The 13,188-nt window shown below is 42.6% G+C and overlaps 1 protein-coding gene across 1 annotated transcript in view; it reads right to left on the reverse strand.

The window, feature by feature from the left end:
• The window catches only part of LOC132464518 (guanine nucleotide-binding protein G(o) subunit alpha), a 66,247-nt gene extending 63,001 nt beyond the window's left edge, over window positions 1-3,246 (reverse strand). The window contains exons 1-2 of the mRNA XM_060060940.1: window positions 2,497-3,246; window positions 2,013-2,054 (exon numbers count right to left, since the gene is read on the reverse strand). Of these exons, the coding sequence (XP_059916923.1) occupies window positions 2,013-2,054; window positions 2,497-2,615 (161 nt within the window). The 5' untranslated portion in view covers window positions 2,616-3,246. The remainder of the gene's footprint in view (window positions 1-2,012; window positions 2,055-2,496) is intronic.
• Between the last annotated feature and the right edge of the window lie 9,942 nt (window positions 3,247-13,188).

Below are 13,188 nucleotides of genomic sequence, written 5' to 3' on the forward strand. Positions count from 1 at the left end.
TAGCGCAACATCACAAACATTTCCTTTTTCTTCTCTTTCCCTCATGTAAGATAATCATGAGTTTGAGATATCTACAGTATATTTATATCTATCCACCTCTTGGTTTCTCTGTTTCTGACTCAACACATGTGTGAACGACCTCCCGAATGGCCTCCCAGTGTGGATGCGATCTTTTCTTAAACACACAGGCACAGGAAATGGAAGCCCTGTTCTCCTGCCTTGCTGCACCCTCAGAGCAAGCAATACAGGGAATGGTTATAATCCCAGCAGTACAGGTAGAGTAGAGATCTCTCCAAATGAACCCATTGGGTTTCAGGAGAGCCTATGTAGCCTCACATAGACACCACTAAAACCAAATACAAACTTATTTATTTGTGTCGGTTATCTTACCGGAAAAACAGCTTTTTATTGTGTGAAAAGAGGAGGGAATTAAGATGGCAATCACAAGGTGCATACACTCCCATCCTCACTTGAACGGAACCAGCAAGAGGGGACAAGAAAGAATGAGTATACAATACATTTATGATATTTCTGCAATAAGGGGTAGAAGGTAGAAGGTTGAGGGAGTTATATATATTTAATGAAACACACAAACACACATGGTAAAGAGTACACTCTGGAGGCCGGCTTTGCCAGCTGGGCGGCCGGAGAACTTTCACACATGCCTAAAAGCCCACACACACAAATATCCCTCTCAAACAGATGGTAACATGCTTACACTCACATGCACACTGGGACCAGAGAGAGTAAGTGAGGAATATGCTGTTCACACATGGCAGATTCGTGAGTTGCATATCACATTGTCACATACGCACACATTATAGCCCTCCACTACACCTGCCAAAAAAACTATATTCAAAAATGAACACAATCTGGCTTATGAACTTTCTTTACACCTTTCTTTCTTTCTCTTAATACTTCTTACATCCAACTATCCAGCCTACTATTTGTCTTCTTTGCTGGCCTTTCACACAAAAACTCTGTCACTGTCTGTGACAGAGAGACTGTTTGTCAGTTTGTCAGTGTTTGCGTGTGCGTGTTTGCCTCTCTCTCTCTCTCTCTCTCTCTCTCTCTCTCTCTCTCTCTCTCTCTCTCTCTCTCTCTCTCTCTCTCTCTCTCTCCTCTCTCTCTCTCTCTCTCATCTCTCTCCTCTCTCTCTCTCTCTCTCTCCTCTCTCTCTCTCTCTCTCTCTCTCTCTCTCTCTCTCTCTCTCTCTGTGTGACAGATGCCGTGCCTCAGCATGAATGCAGAGTGATTTCACAAGTTGGCTGATCATTCTCTCAATGGTCCCTTCTCTCTCTGCCGCAATGTCTCTCCTGCAACACCCTCACACACAGTGAAGCTTGCAAAGGGCTATAGTATTAAGAATAAGATAATAGATAAGCCTTCACTAGAACCCTACTTTTAATGTTGGAAACAAAAATCTCTCTCTATCTCTCTGAAAGAGGCAATGCTGCTACCATGAAAAAGGCCAGTGCTTTGTTTCAATTGTAATTCAGGTGTTGTTGCAATCAAACAGGCGAGGCCGGGCTTCATAATAACAGTATAAAGTGGGAGCATACAATTAACGCGAGAAAGACGCCAATTGGAATGAAGTGAGCTCACTGTGGTGCTTCGTGTCACATTCTCCCCCTCTCTCTCAAACATAAACACATGGGCTTGTGATAGGAAACAGAGGTGCAGGGAGCGGTAAGGCTGCAGAAGAGAATATAGAGACGCCCCATCCCACATACTCCAGATTCATTCAATTCAAAATAGTTGTGCTTGTTGTTTATGCGACGTAAAGCTTAGGTATCATGTCGTAAATATGCTCAAAAAACTAAATCGACCATAATATTATTTTAGAAATGCAGATCATAGGCAATCTTCGACAGAAACAGGAACAAGTTCGTTAGACGGAGGAAGTAACACATTGTTTTCAAATGCACTGGGTGTGTATAATGTTTCACAAGTATAGATAGTGAAGCACACATCCACACACAACTAATTTAGGTTCATAAATGTACACTTACTTCATCTGTTTGACAATGGTGCTTTTGCCCGACTCCCCAGCCCTGGTAAAGAGGAGAAAGACATCACATGATGTCGATTGTTAAGTGGTGGAGTGGTTGGAAGAAGCAAGACCCTAAATAGTCCAGAGATGGTTGAAGATGGAGACACTCGGCCACATACCCACCGTTGCCGACCCCCACCACCTGCTATACCATTAGGCCTAACTAAAGACATCGGGGGAAGGGACAAGTGCGTCGTGTTGTGGGGTTGTCTGGCTCACAAAAAGGCTACAATACAGTCATAAGTTAATTAACATTTACACAAATAAAAGCGTGGCCTACGTGTCCACAGTAAAACGGAACTACTGGCTATTTGGACTCGAAATAACGGTAAATCATCGCATACACAAATCGCCCTCAAACAGACCATTTCATGAAAGGAAAAGTGACTTTTCCAACGATGATTGTGTTTTTACGTAGTTAAATCTCTTCTCTGCTTGTCTTACCGAGTAGCAGTAGTTTAACGTCTTTAGCCATGGTAACACCATCTTCCTTGAGGTTTTTCTCGATGGCTTTGCTTCGGTCGAGAGCCGCCCTCTCCTCTGCGCTCAAAGTACATCCCATGGGCTAGCGAACACAGCTTGGTAGCGTTAGAGGTACTGGATTCCCCCACCAAATAATACGAAGATAAGTGTGTAAAACACAGCCGGGGCGATCCCCTTTTCTTCCTCCTTTTCCTCGGGTCGGCGCTGCCTGTGATCCTTCTATCCTCTCTCTGTCTCTCGTCGGTTGGACAGATCGGCCCCTGGCGCTTGCTCAAATCGGGTAGATAGCACCGCTAAAACATTTAAAATCCAGTCGACGTGGTTTACAGCATGACTTAAGGTAAATACGCAACGAGATGTCTCGGATACTTTCTAATGTGTTCAATCTCTGTCGTGGTTCCGCCAATCCACGTCAAATCACGGTCCCGAGGGTCCACTCTTTCCTCTTGTCTTCTTGTGTTACTGGGTGGCGGCGACAGAAGCAAGCAGCACTCGCATAGTTTGTTAAAGCACAACTCCTGCTCACAATGGACGTTTATCCTGGGCGGCAGGATCTAGCTCAGCATAGATGCCACGAATCCCAGCACATTCGATTGGGCTCGCTTGCTGGTTTGTGACGTCAGAAGAAGAAAAAAATATCAACCTACAGCGGAGCACTGTAAACCAGGGCAACGTATACCCTATCCAATACAGAGGAATCACGGATGAAGGGAATGAGAGAGAGAGAGAGAGAGAGAGAGAGAGAGAGAGAAGAGAGAGAGAGAGAGAGAGAGAGAGAGAGAGAGAGAGGAGAGAGAGAGAGAGAGAGAGAGAGAGAGAGAGAGAGAGAGAGAGAGAGAGAGAGAGAGAGAGAGAGAGAGAGAGAGAGAGAGAGAGAGAGAGAGAGAGAGAGAAGAGAGAGAGAGAGAGAGAGAGAGAGAGAGAGAAGAGAGAGAGAGAGAGAGAGAGAGAGAGAGAGGAGATATTTTCTTTAGATAAAGAGAGGAATATAAGTGACGGCACACTGACATTCCAAGAAACAGCCCTCTTAGCCAGCTTGTCCTGGGGGGACTCAGTCCGACACAAAACAACTAGACTACCACATCAGGAAAACCAAAATTATAGAAAACAAAAAGTCAACTATTTGGCACATTGGAAAGATCCACCAAAGATCTGAGTAAATTGGCATGGTACTTTTTCCCTTAACAGAGAATACATAGTTGCAGAATACCTGACCACCGCGACCGATCCGAAAGCTGAGGAAAATCTTTGACCAAATGAAGACTGAGACACAGCCTGGCCATCGGGAAGGGCCGCCACAGGCAGACCTTGCTCCCAAGATAAGACAGGCTATGCTCCCACTGAACATAAAACACACTGCAACTGAACTGCCCTCCTTGCCAGTCATACCAAGACATCAGGAACACACACTTTACACGGACACGGGCATGCAAGGACTTTGAAAACAGTCCAGATGCTAACAAACTGCCCTGTTTGGAGAAATACAACAATGAATCACAGCAGCCAGATTCGTCACCTGTTGGAATGAGAGAAGGACCTCAAACTCCCCATAAACTTACTCATTCCACATTCCAATCATTCCTTTGAAGTCTGTTCACAATGATTGCACTATTGAACATATCCTCCACATTGTTAATACGTGTAAGTACAGTGTAACGTTAATTTATCTCTATAAGGGTTTTGGACTTTTTACAGTATTCCATGTTTGAGAGATGGTGCACCTTTGGTTGGACTTTGATAGACTACAGGTCTACAATAAATAAATGATTGAAGTATTGAATACATTTTATTATTTTTTATTTAAATTGAATGGGTTAGGGTTTATAAAAGTTTCAATATAGACAGTAAAGACGGTGAGTCTTGAAAATTATATTGTGCTCATGACTCTTAAAAAAAGAAGAGAATCATTCACAGTTCTTAAAAATCTGCAGATATTACACCATGAATAAGCCGTAAGTCCACTGATTTTTTTGCAATGCAAAAGGATCAGGTCAATTTAATGAAATTAATTGAATGAACTGCCAGTGATGCTGGATTACGGCCAAAACGAATATCAGAGGATATTGGATGAGGCCTGATTTTGCTTACCGATCTCTTTTCCCATGGTGGGTGGGCTGGCGTGGTGTGTGGTGGTCACAGATCCTGCCCAGAGCCAATGTGTTGGAGGAGGGCACCTGCTCACTGTGAAGGAGTGGAGGAAATAATCAAGCAGACCTATCAAATAATATATATTCAGCACACGTGTTGCATTAATGGTTTAACTGCCATGGCAACAATAATAACACAGGTACACAGCACTTATTTTTTGTTTGTTAATGTCAACCGCAGATTTCAAATTTAAATACATGAAAGACGTATAATGACATATAGTTGAGAAGATTCTTCTTGGGCTGCTGTTGATTAGCCATTTTTGCTTTGTTGGTTCCTAACAGAGTGAAATTACCTGGAGGTATCTTAATGTCAGCCATGATAACAGCTGTTAAGATTATGTTAATGCTAAGGGAAGGTACTTCAATTTGACCTTTTTCATCCTCTTTGGCCTAGTATAGCCTATAGGCCTACTGGGCATACTTTACTAAGGAAATGAGATAATGCCATCCATTTAAACCTTTAAAGCAACCCACCATTTTGCCGTTCATGAAAACAAACGATCAACATGACAATTATTTTCACACAATCATCATACGATCTGTGTCACTAAATATAAGTGTTGCCAGGACGGTGAGCGTGAGCAACTCATATCAATGTCATCACCTTTTCGTTTCACGTTAGTGACTAGGCCTACTATAAACTATTTTATATCTTTTTTTATTATTATTTCAATTCCAAACTTGTTATTAAGTAATAATTTCCCCTGGGTTGTTCACGTTTATATAGCTTGTGTTTAACAACATGCTAAGAAGAAACAGAGCGAAGTATTACATCTTTCCGATCATTGTAATTTTACTATGGCAGACCAACATCTGCCGTCACATCATTATGAAGCCTAGTGTAACTGCATTTGCATTCTCTAAACACTGCCGTGGTCTTTTCCTAATTTCTTCACATCTTTCCTTGACCTCAATAAGTTTTCTATCAATGTAAAGGAAAAGTTGTTAGGACAGGACATAGGATGTCAATTTTTGGATATTAGACCGTAGCCCAAGTAGTTGGAAAGGACTTTCAATCAGACTCCTCCTAAAATAGCTGATGGCTTCTGCACTACAGGGCAGGACCCATTTATCTTGGACACCACTGGCAGGAAGATGGAAATGGGGCTATGCCACACAACTACCATTAGTGGTGGTTAGGGATGGAAGGACTGGAACCGGAGCTAAACCATACCAGGCTGAAACAGAGAATTATCTCAGAGAAAGTACAAAACAGAGTATCAAGTATAAATGTATACAATTGAAAGAATGCAGCTTTGTGATTGGTTGTCCCGCTTTCTTTCAGAGAGGTTGAGTAATTTAACCCAATTACTTATTTCAAATGACAGTGAAATTGACCAATCATTTCTTCCCTCTAAATGGGTGGGCTTTGTTATCGCTAACTTTATGAGTAGTTCCGCCTGCTGTGAGGGACACAAATCCAATAAACTAGCTAGATATGGGCGTGATTTGGTTTAGGCCTACTTCACGATGGCAGCCGCCTCGACTAATGTAACCGCTAGCGAGGAGGACATTGTTTCAGATATATTACCTATGCCGTTTTCTAGGTTATCTCTCGCTACAAAGTTGGAGTGGTAACAGGAGGTAAAATTGGTTCAGACAACCAAAGCTTCTGAAAGGCATTTCAACTCCACTAACTATCGCGATACCCGTTGATGACGGGATCAGCACGGAACAACAATGCATCGAGAAAAATGCTCTTTGCTCGATGAATTGCAAAGGCTGGACCTGCGTATTATTTTTTTGTTTCACAGCTAGAATGGCCATAGTTATCTTATGCAGAACTATAGAGAGGACACAGTAAGCTATTATTGAGAGGAAACAGTATGATAAGCCGGTGGTCAGTTTTTTCCTAACGGTGAAGAGCGGTCAGAGGGCCAAGGTTTCAGAGACACAGTTCGCTACTGTTCACAACCAATTAAGATTGGTCTTCTTCCTATTAACTTCCTTATTCGACTCAACGTTATTTTGATAAATTCACAAAGATTATCTAGTAGCCTATTTTATATTACCTAGTAGTACCTTTATATTCAAATTATGCAAATAAGTGCATGCGTGCTTCTGTGTGCGTGTTTGTCTGTGTGGAGTAAATGCTTTGCATTAATATCTTTCTCCACCCAAGATCAAGCTTTGTATCTAGATACAACGTTACATATTTTTGTTAAGAGGTAGATACATTAGGAAATACTTGCAGGAGGGTGCATTACGAACAGGTAATTAACATTCCTTTAAAATCCTTAATTAATATCTCTTCATTATAACAATAATAACATTGGTTGATTCTGTTGAAAGAAATACATTCAGTTTTCTAGCGTTTTCTGCCTTTCACTTGTAATATTTTGACTGCACTGAGGAAGTTTATCCTCAATTTGCTCAAACATTTATAAAAACGATGTTTTGGCCTTTATTCGTTGAGTATAAAGGTTAAATACTTAAATATGTCAGCCTTCATAAAACGATAGCACACAAGTTATTTAAGCCGACCAAATATTGAAATCTGTGTCGAGATTAGGGAGGGAGGAGAGATCGGTTGCTACGCCTCTGTCTATTCCTGAAGTCAAGGAAACATGATTCTTCTTAATCATGTTCCCATGAATGTTATTTAATCAAGAAATTAAGAACTGATATGATCAGGGCCTGTCATTGTTCCATTGTTCAAGAGGATGTGGCCACAAGGGGGCGGAAGAGGTTGTATTTTAATGCTTAAGATCCACAGAAAGTTAATAAGTAAGTGTAAAGTCATAAGTCATCCATTTTCAAAGTAGTCCTACAAGTGAATGTCCAATACTTCTTAGTCAATGATAATTTATGCAAACGTATGTCTCCAACTATGTAACATTTACTGTATTGTACATATGTTGTATTACCGTAGAATTAATTACACTCACGCATAAACAAACACGCATACACTCACACACACGCGCACACACACACACACGAACACACACACACACACACACGCACACACACATACACACACACACACACCACGCACACCTCAAATAACCAAACGTTTCACTGCCTGGAGGGGGACATTTAGGTTAGGATAAATTAGTTCGATATGCATATGCATTGCTTTTGTGTGTGAGTGTGTATGTTAGTGTCCAATTTCTGACAGGGCTAGCACATACACCACTCAAGCTAACGACACCATTGTGGTGTTTTATAGACTTATAGTAGTATACATATTTATTATATTTTATACCTGGTAAGGATGCCCACTGGCCAGTGGGGATGGGACCTCGGGGAAGACCCAGGACTAGGTGGAGAGATTATATCTCAATACTGGCCTGGGAACGCCTCGGGATCCCCCCGTCAGAGCCGGTCAATGTGGCCCGGGAAAGGGAAGTCTGGGGCCTCCTGCTTGAGCTGCTGACCTGCGACCCGACCCCGGGTAAGCGGATTCACGATGAGAATGAGGACCCTTTTTTTACCTTAATTTAACAGAAAGTTAAGAAATTGACCCATGAATCAACACATCAATCCAACCTTCACAGGTTAAGGTGCGGCCACACTGAACGCGTTACTGTGCATTCACACCAAACGCGACGGGGCGACAAGATCCCATGAACGTAGAGAAGCGTATCGGGCGAATTCTTTGCGAGAGAAAAACGGCGACAAGTTTTGATTAGCCACACTTTCGCCGTGCACAGGCGAGCGCGTTCACGAGGATTTGTGGCGCAACAAATTCGCTTGAGTTGAAATATTTCAACTTTGACGCGAATTTGAACGCTGATTGGCTGTCATCACGCGAAATTCGCGTCAAAGTTGAAATATTTCAACTCGAGCGAATTTGTCGCGTCACAAATCCTCGTGAACGCGCTCGCCTGTGCACGGCGAAAGTGTGGCGTGACAAATCAAAACTTGTCGCCGGTTTTCTCTCGCGAAAATTCGCCCGATACGCGTCTCTACGTTCACTTTGTATGGGATCTTGTTGCCCCGTAGCGTTTGGTGTGAACGCACAGTAACGCGTTCAGTGTGGCCGCACATTTAGGCTATTTGCAAGTAACGTTTTCAGGCCCCTCCAAGGGAAGGGTATTTGAAGTTCCGATTTCGCTGTAGCTTATTCCAGAAATAGGTTCATAAAACCTTAAACCAGTTGATTTATTTTGTTTCTTTTATATGATGAAGAAGTAGCAGAACTGTTGCAAATAAATAGTTGCAACAAACGTTCATTTTGGCTCTTTAATTTGCATTTCAATTTGAAAGTGCGCTGAACCTGCGGTTCATCAGGATATTCTTCATTATATCCCCATAGTAACAGCCATCATCATCTATACTTATATTATCTGCTGATTCAGTCTGTTGTTGCCAGAAACTCTATGTGGGAGCAGTCTGAGCATCGAAAACAGGTCGATATAATCCATCAGCAGGTCTTTCTCTGCATCATTATGTGCTGCACTGCTCTTGGAACAGCTGGCCGATGCTGAAGCTGGTAAACTATCGTTGAGGACGGGGCTGCAGCTCTCTCCAACACGCCTCTGGCTCCAAACTGTGTTCACATTGTGCCTCCAGAGGTGCCAGCAGATGGTGTGAGCGATCATCAGCATAATCTTGTTCAGGGAGCCCACTCTCTGCTCAGCATGTCCCCCAACCAAAACGATAGAATAGCTCATTTGTATAGGTCATCCAAAACGACCCATAGCCTATGAATATTTTAGCTCCCTATCAACTGTTGGAAGAACGACCAATATGTCCCGTATGTCGAGGTTCTGTCGTGGCAAAGACAAAATGGATGACATGAAAATGAAACATTTTACGAGAGTTTCAGCATTAGGCTACTGTACGTTCAGACCAAAAGCTATAAAGTGTTATGAGCGATAAACGGCAATTGACTTTATATAAGACATGAGCAATAAAGCGATAGGAGCGATAAAACGCTTGAGCGATAGCTGTAAAGCTGTAAATGAGAGTTGAAAACAGCTCAACTTTATGCAAATAGCTATCAGCGATTTAGCTTTAAATGACCCGACAACCAATCGGAATGTATTGAGGAGCAAGAAAGAACGTTCATATGGTTCACGTGATGAGCGACAAGAGCGATATAAATATTTGTGTACTGCTCTGCCATTTTCAAGAACCCGCCCAGTGAACGCAGAGGATTGTGGGTAGTTTTGGCTCGTCTAGGATGCAGCGATGCATCCTTGAAAAATCTCGGAATTCTCAAAAACAAAGGACGCAAAAATGGCGCGGCTTTCGAGTGTCCTCAACATTGGAACAGTGCTTGTCGGCGTTCTATGACGTAGCGTCCTTAAAAGGGCGGCCGTTGAGCATGCTTCCTTGACATTGGGAAACAGCCTAGGGCTGTTTCCCGATTTTTCAAGGATGCATCGCTGCATCCTAGACGAGCCAAAACTACCCACAATCCTCTGCGTTCACTGGGCGGGTTCTTGAAAATGGCAGAGCAGTACACGTTCAAACGAAGTGAAGTTATATTAGTTTTCAGAAATATTTTGTGCCGTATTGCTTTTTATAGATTCATCATGTTAATGCAAATAATCAAGCCTAAAGACCTGTGCCACTTTTCAAACGTTTTTGCAACTTAATGATACGTTGCTATATTTTGCATGGACGTAGCTGGTGTTAAACACCACTGTCACCAATGTCAATTTACTCTCTCACAAGATTACATTATTTATGTATACCTATTTATGTTTGTGTTGAACTGTTTTTTTTAGGGTCAGCCCAGCAAACGGAGGCTTTTGTGCGCCTTGGGGTGGCGCACAAACATTTGTTTACCGGTGGAAGGGATAGTGCCACTATCCAATGTTGTAAAATTAATGCACAACCGATCATTTGCAATGTTTGTAATTTTTAATGAACGTATTTAATTGTATTTTATATGATATACTTATGTGTTCAAAGCACTGGTAGATTGTAGGCATATATGAATGAATGAATCAGATCAGTTAAATAATATATCCAAATAAATACACGTTTATCATCTCTTTCTTTGTCTTTTCCCCCCTGCATAATAGTAATCAACCGTACTGTAAATGTGATGCATGAATTAAGTTCTCAGACAATTTCACTTAGTTTTATAAAAATGTAATGGATTTTCCTTTTAATAAAGACAATTCGATCAACCACAACAAAGCTTTTGTGACTTCCCCAAAGAGGCTCCATGCGAAGGAGACATGACCGCATTCATAACAGACAAAAGTCAAATAAATATCGATCAGCTTGATTGCTGCCATGTTTTATTCATAAGCGCACATGTGTTTACAAGCGGACACGCAGTATTAAAAAGCGGAAGCGGAAGCGCTTCCACACTACCAAGTCGTTCCCAAAGTCCGACGTTACAAACGCTAGGAAGCACTCGAGCTAGCACTCTAGTCTCATCTCCATAGGACGCGACTAGCAAGGACGCGTCCTAGCAAGGCTGCAGCCTTCACTTTGGGAAACAGCCTAGGTCTCGCACACGTCTGAGAGGCTCTGTCAGAAATCCAGAAAGTAATGCGAGTTCACATTAGTTCCTGTATATCTACAACCCCCAGTCCTTTTTGTCTTCCTTTTACTTTATTGATGCATTAAAACTTCAACAACCTAAAAAACGGTCATGATTATCTTGTACAACAAAATGCACAAAATTAACGTTTGGAAACGATTTAGTCACCCATTTTATTTTGGCAGGCAGAACCCAGACATACGTGACGTATGGTTGTTTCTTGGACCAGTCGATAGGGAGCTAAAACGTTCAGATGGGTCACTTTGGACGACCTGTTCCAACAACCTATTATCTCATTCATCAACCTATTCTCTCATTCAAATTACAGGGACTTTGAATTTTCCCTAATCTTTTTAACATATAAATTGAGTGTGTCTTTAATAGTTTGGTAGCTCAAGAAGTTGGTTGAGTTGTTGGTTAGCATGGGAAATATGTGTAAAGACATATCTGCAATGAGTAAAGTAAATCTTTGTCTGATATCGTCAGTGAAACTGTGTGTAATGTTTGTCAATTTAATATGAAATCACTATTTCAGTTTTTCTATCTCAGGGTTTAATCTTTGTACTCAGCCTCTCCTAATATTCAGCATTAAGATTAAATGTGTTAACTGCTATGATCGCTAAGAAGTGGGGAAGTCACATGAATTCTCTATTAGACCTCTTATCTCTCTGAGTTTGTGATGACGCACACGCAGGAAGGGAGATGTCAACATTCTTGCTAAGCAGCTTTTTTCTCCCATCTTCCAGTAAGGCTTTTTTTAACTCTAGACATTCGTTCTGTCTAGTTTCGGCTGGGCTTATTGTGCTGCTGGCTGTGGTTCAGCATGTCCACTGCATGCTGCTGTTGTGTTGTTATATATGAAACACGCTGCCTTACCATTCCAGTCTTACCATTTCTAACTTACAGCTGGCCATGTTACAGCAACCCAGTGATCTATGTTTGAAACAAACCAATTAAATACAGCGAGACAAATTGCAAGAAGCAGGCACATAGAGAAACAGTACACGTATGTGTTGTTTGCATGTTGCCCTGTGCTGCCGTGCCCTTCTGCATACAGAGGGAAAAGGCATGCGTTTGTGTGGGTTTATTTGTGCTTTGTGCATGTGCGTGTGCGTGCGTGTGTGCTTGCATGTGCGTCCAGTGAGTTTAGCGTTCCATACAGCACTCAACCTGAATTATGCATTGAGAGGGAGCAGCAAGGAAGGAGTGGAGGACCTGCACATGGGGAAGAGGGAGAAGAGGGAAAGAGAGAGGGGCAAACAGGTGCCAGAGGAAGACGCAGGAGGCAGAGGAAGCAAAGGAGGCTGCTGGAGTGACACACTGTCATGGAGTGACTGGAAAACGGGTGACCAGGGAGATGGAGCTGAAACCAATCACAGGAATGGGTGGATGAGGGGGTGGGGGGTGATAATAAGGTGTGTGTGTGTGTGTGTGTCCGTCTTTTTTGTGTCTGTGTGTGTGTGACACTGTGTGGGGGGATATGTGGGGGGGGGGGGGGGGGGGGGGCGGTTTGGTGTGAAGTTTGGGTTGAAAGAGGCTTGCTGCCTGGAAAAGAAGAGATGAATATGGATGAGAATTAAAGAGAGAGGAGTTGGGGATGGGTGTCGGTGCAGGACGGAGTGGAGCACGGGAGAAGGAGGGTAACGCTGAAGCAAACCTGGAGGTGCAGATACTACTCCGGTGCACCAATCCAAACTTTTTCCAAGAAAGTGGATGAGAGATAAAAAAAGATTTCCTGAAATGCCTGCTTTGAAAGCTTTCTACAATACTAATAGCTATGGGAGGAACTGCCTTGTGTGATCTTGAGGCAACATGGATGAATGGACGGACCGATAGATGGATATATGGACAGATGATCAGACAGATGGAGTTATCTTCACTCTAATTCTCCTCACCGTGGCCTGGTTAACGTTGAGTGTTTCCCAGCCCTCTGTTACTCAGGCTTTCTGGCCGATGGGTGCTTTAAAGTGCTGCCATCTGAGACCCAGCACTCCAACATGAACCAGCAGCTGTGGCAGAGAGCAGTAACAACAACCCGTGTGGTCACCACACTC

This window comes from Gadus macrocephalus, chromosome 9, assembly GCF_031168955.1.
Source record: "Gadus macrocephalus chromosome 9, ASM3116895v1".
Lineage (NCBI taxonomy): Eukaryota > Metazoa > Chordata > Actinopteri > Gadiformes > Gadidae > Gadus > Gadus macrocephalus.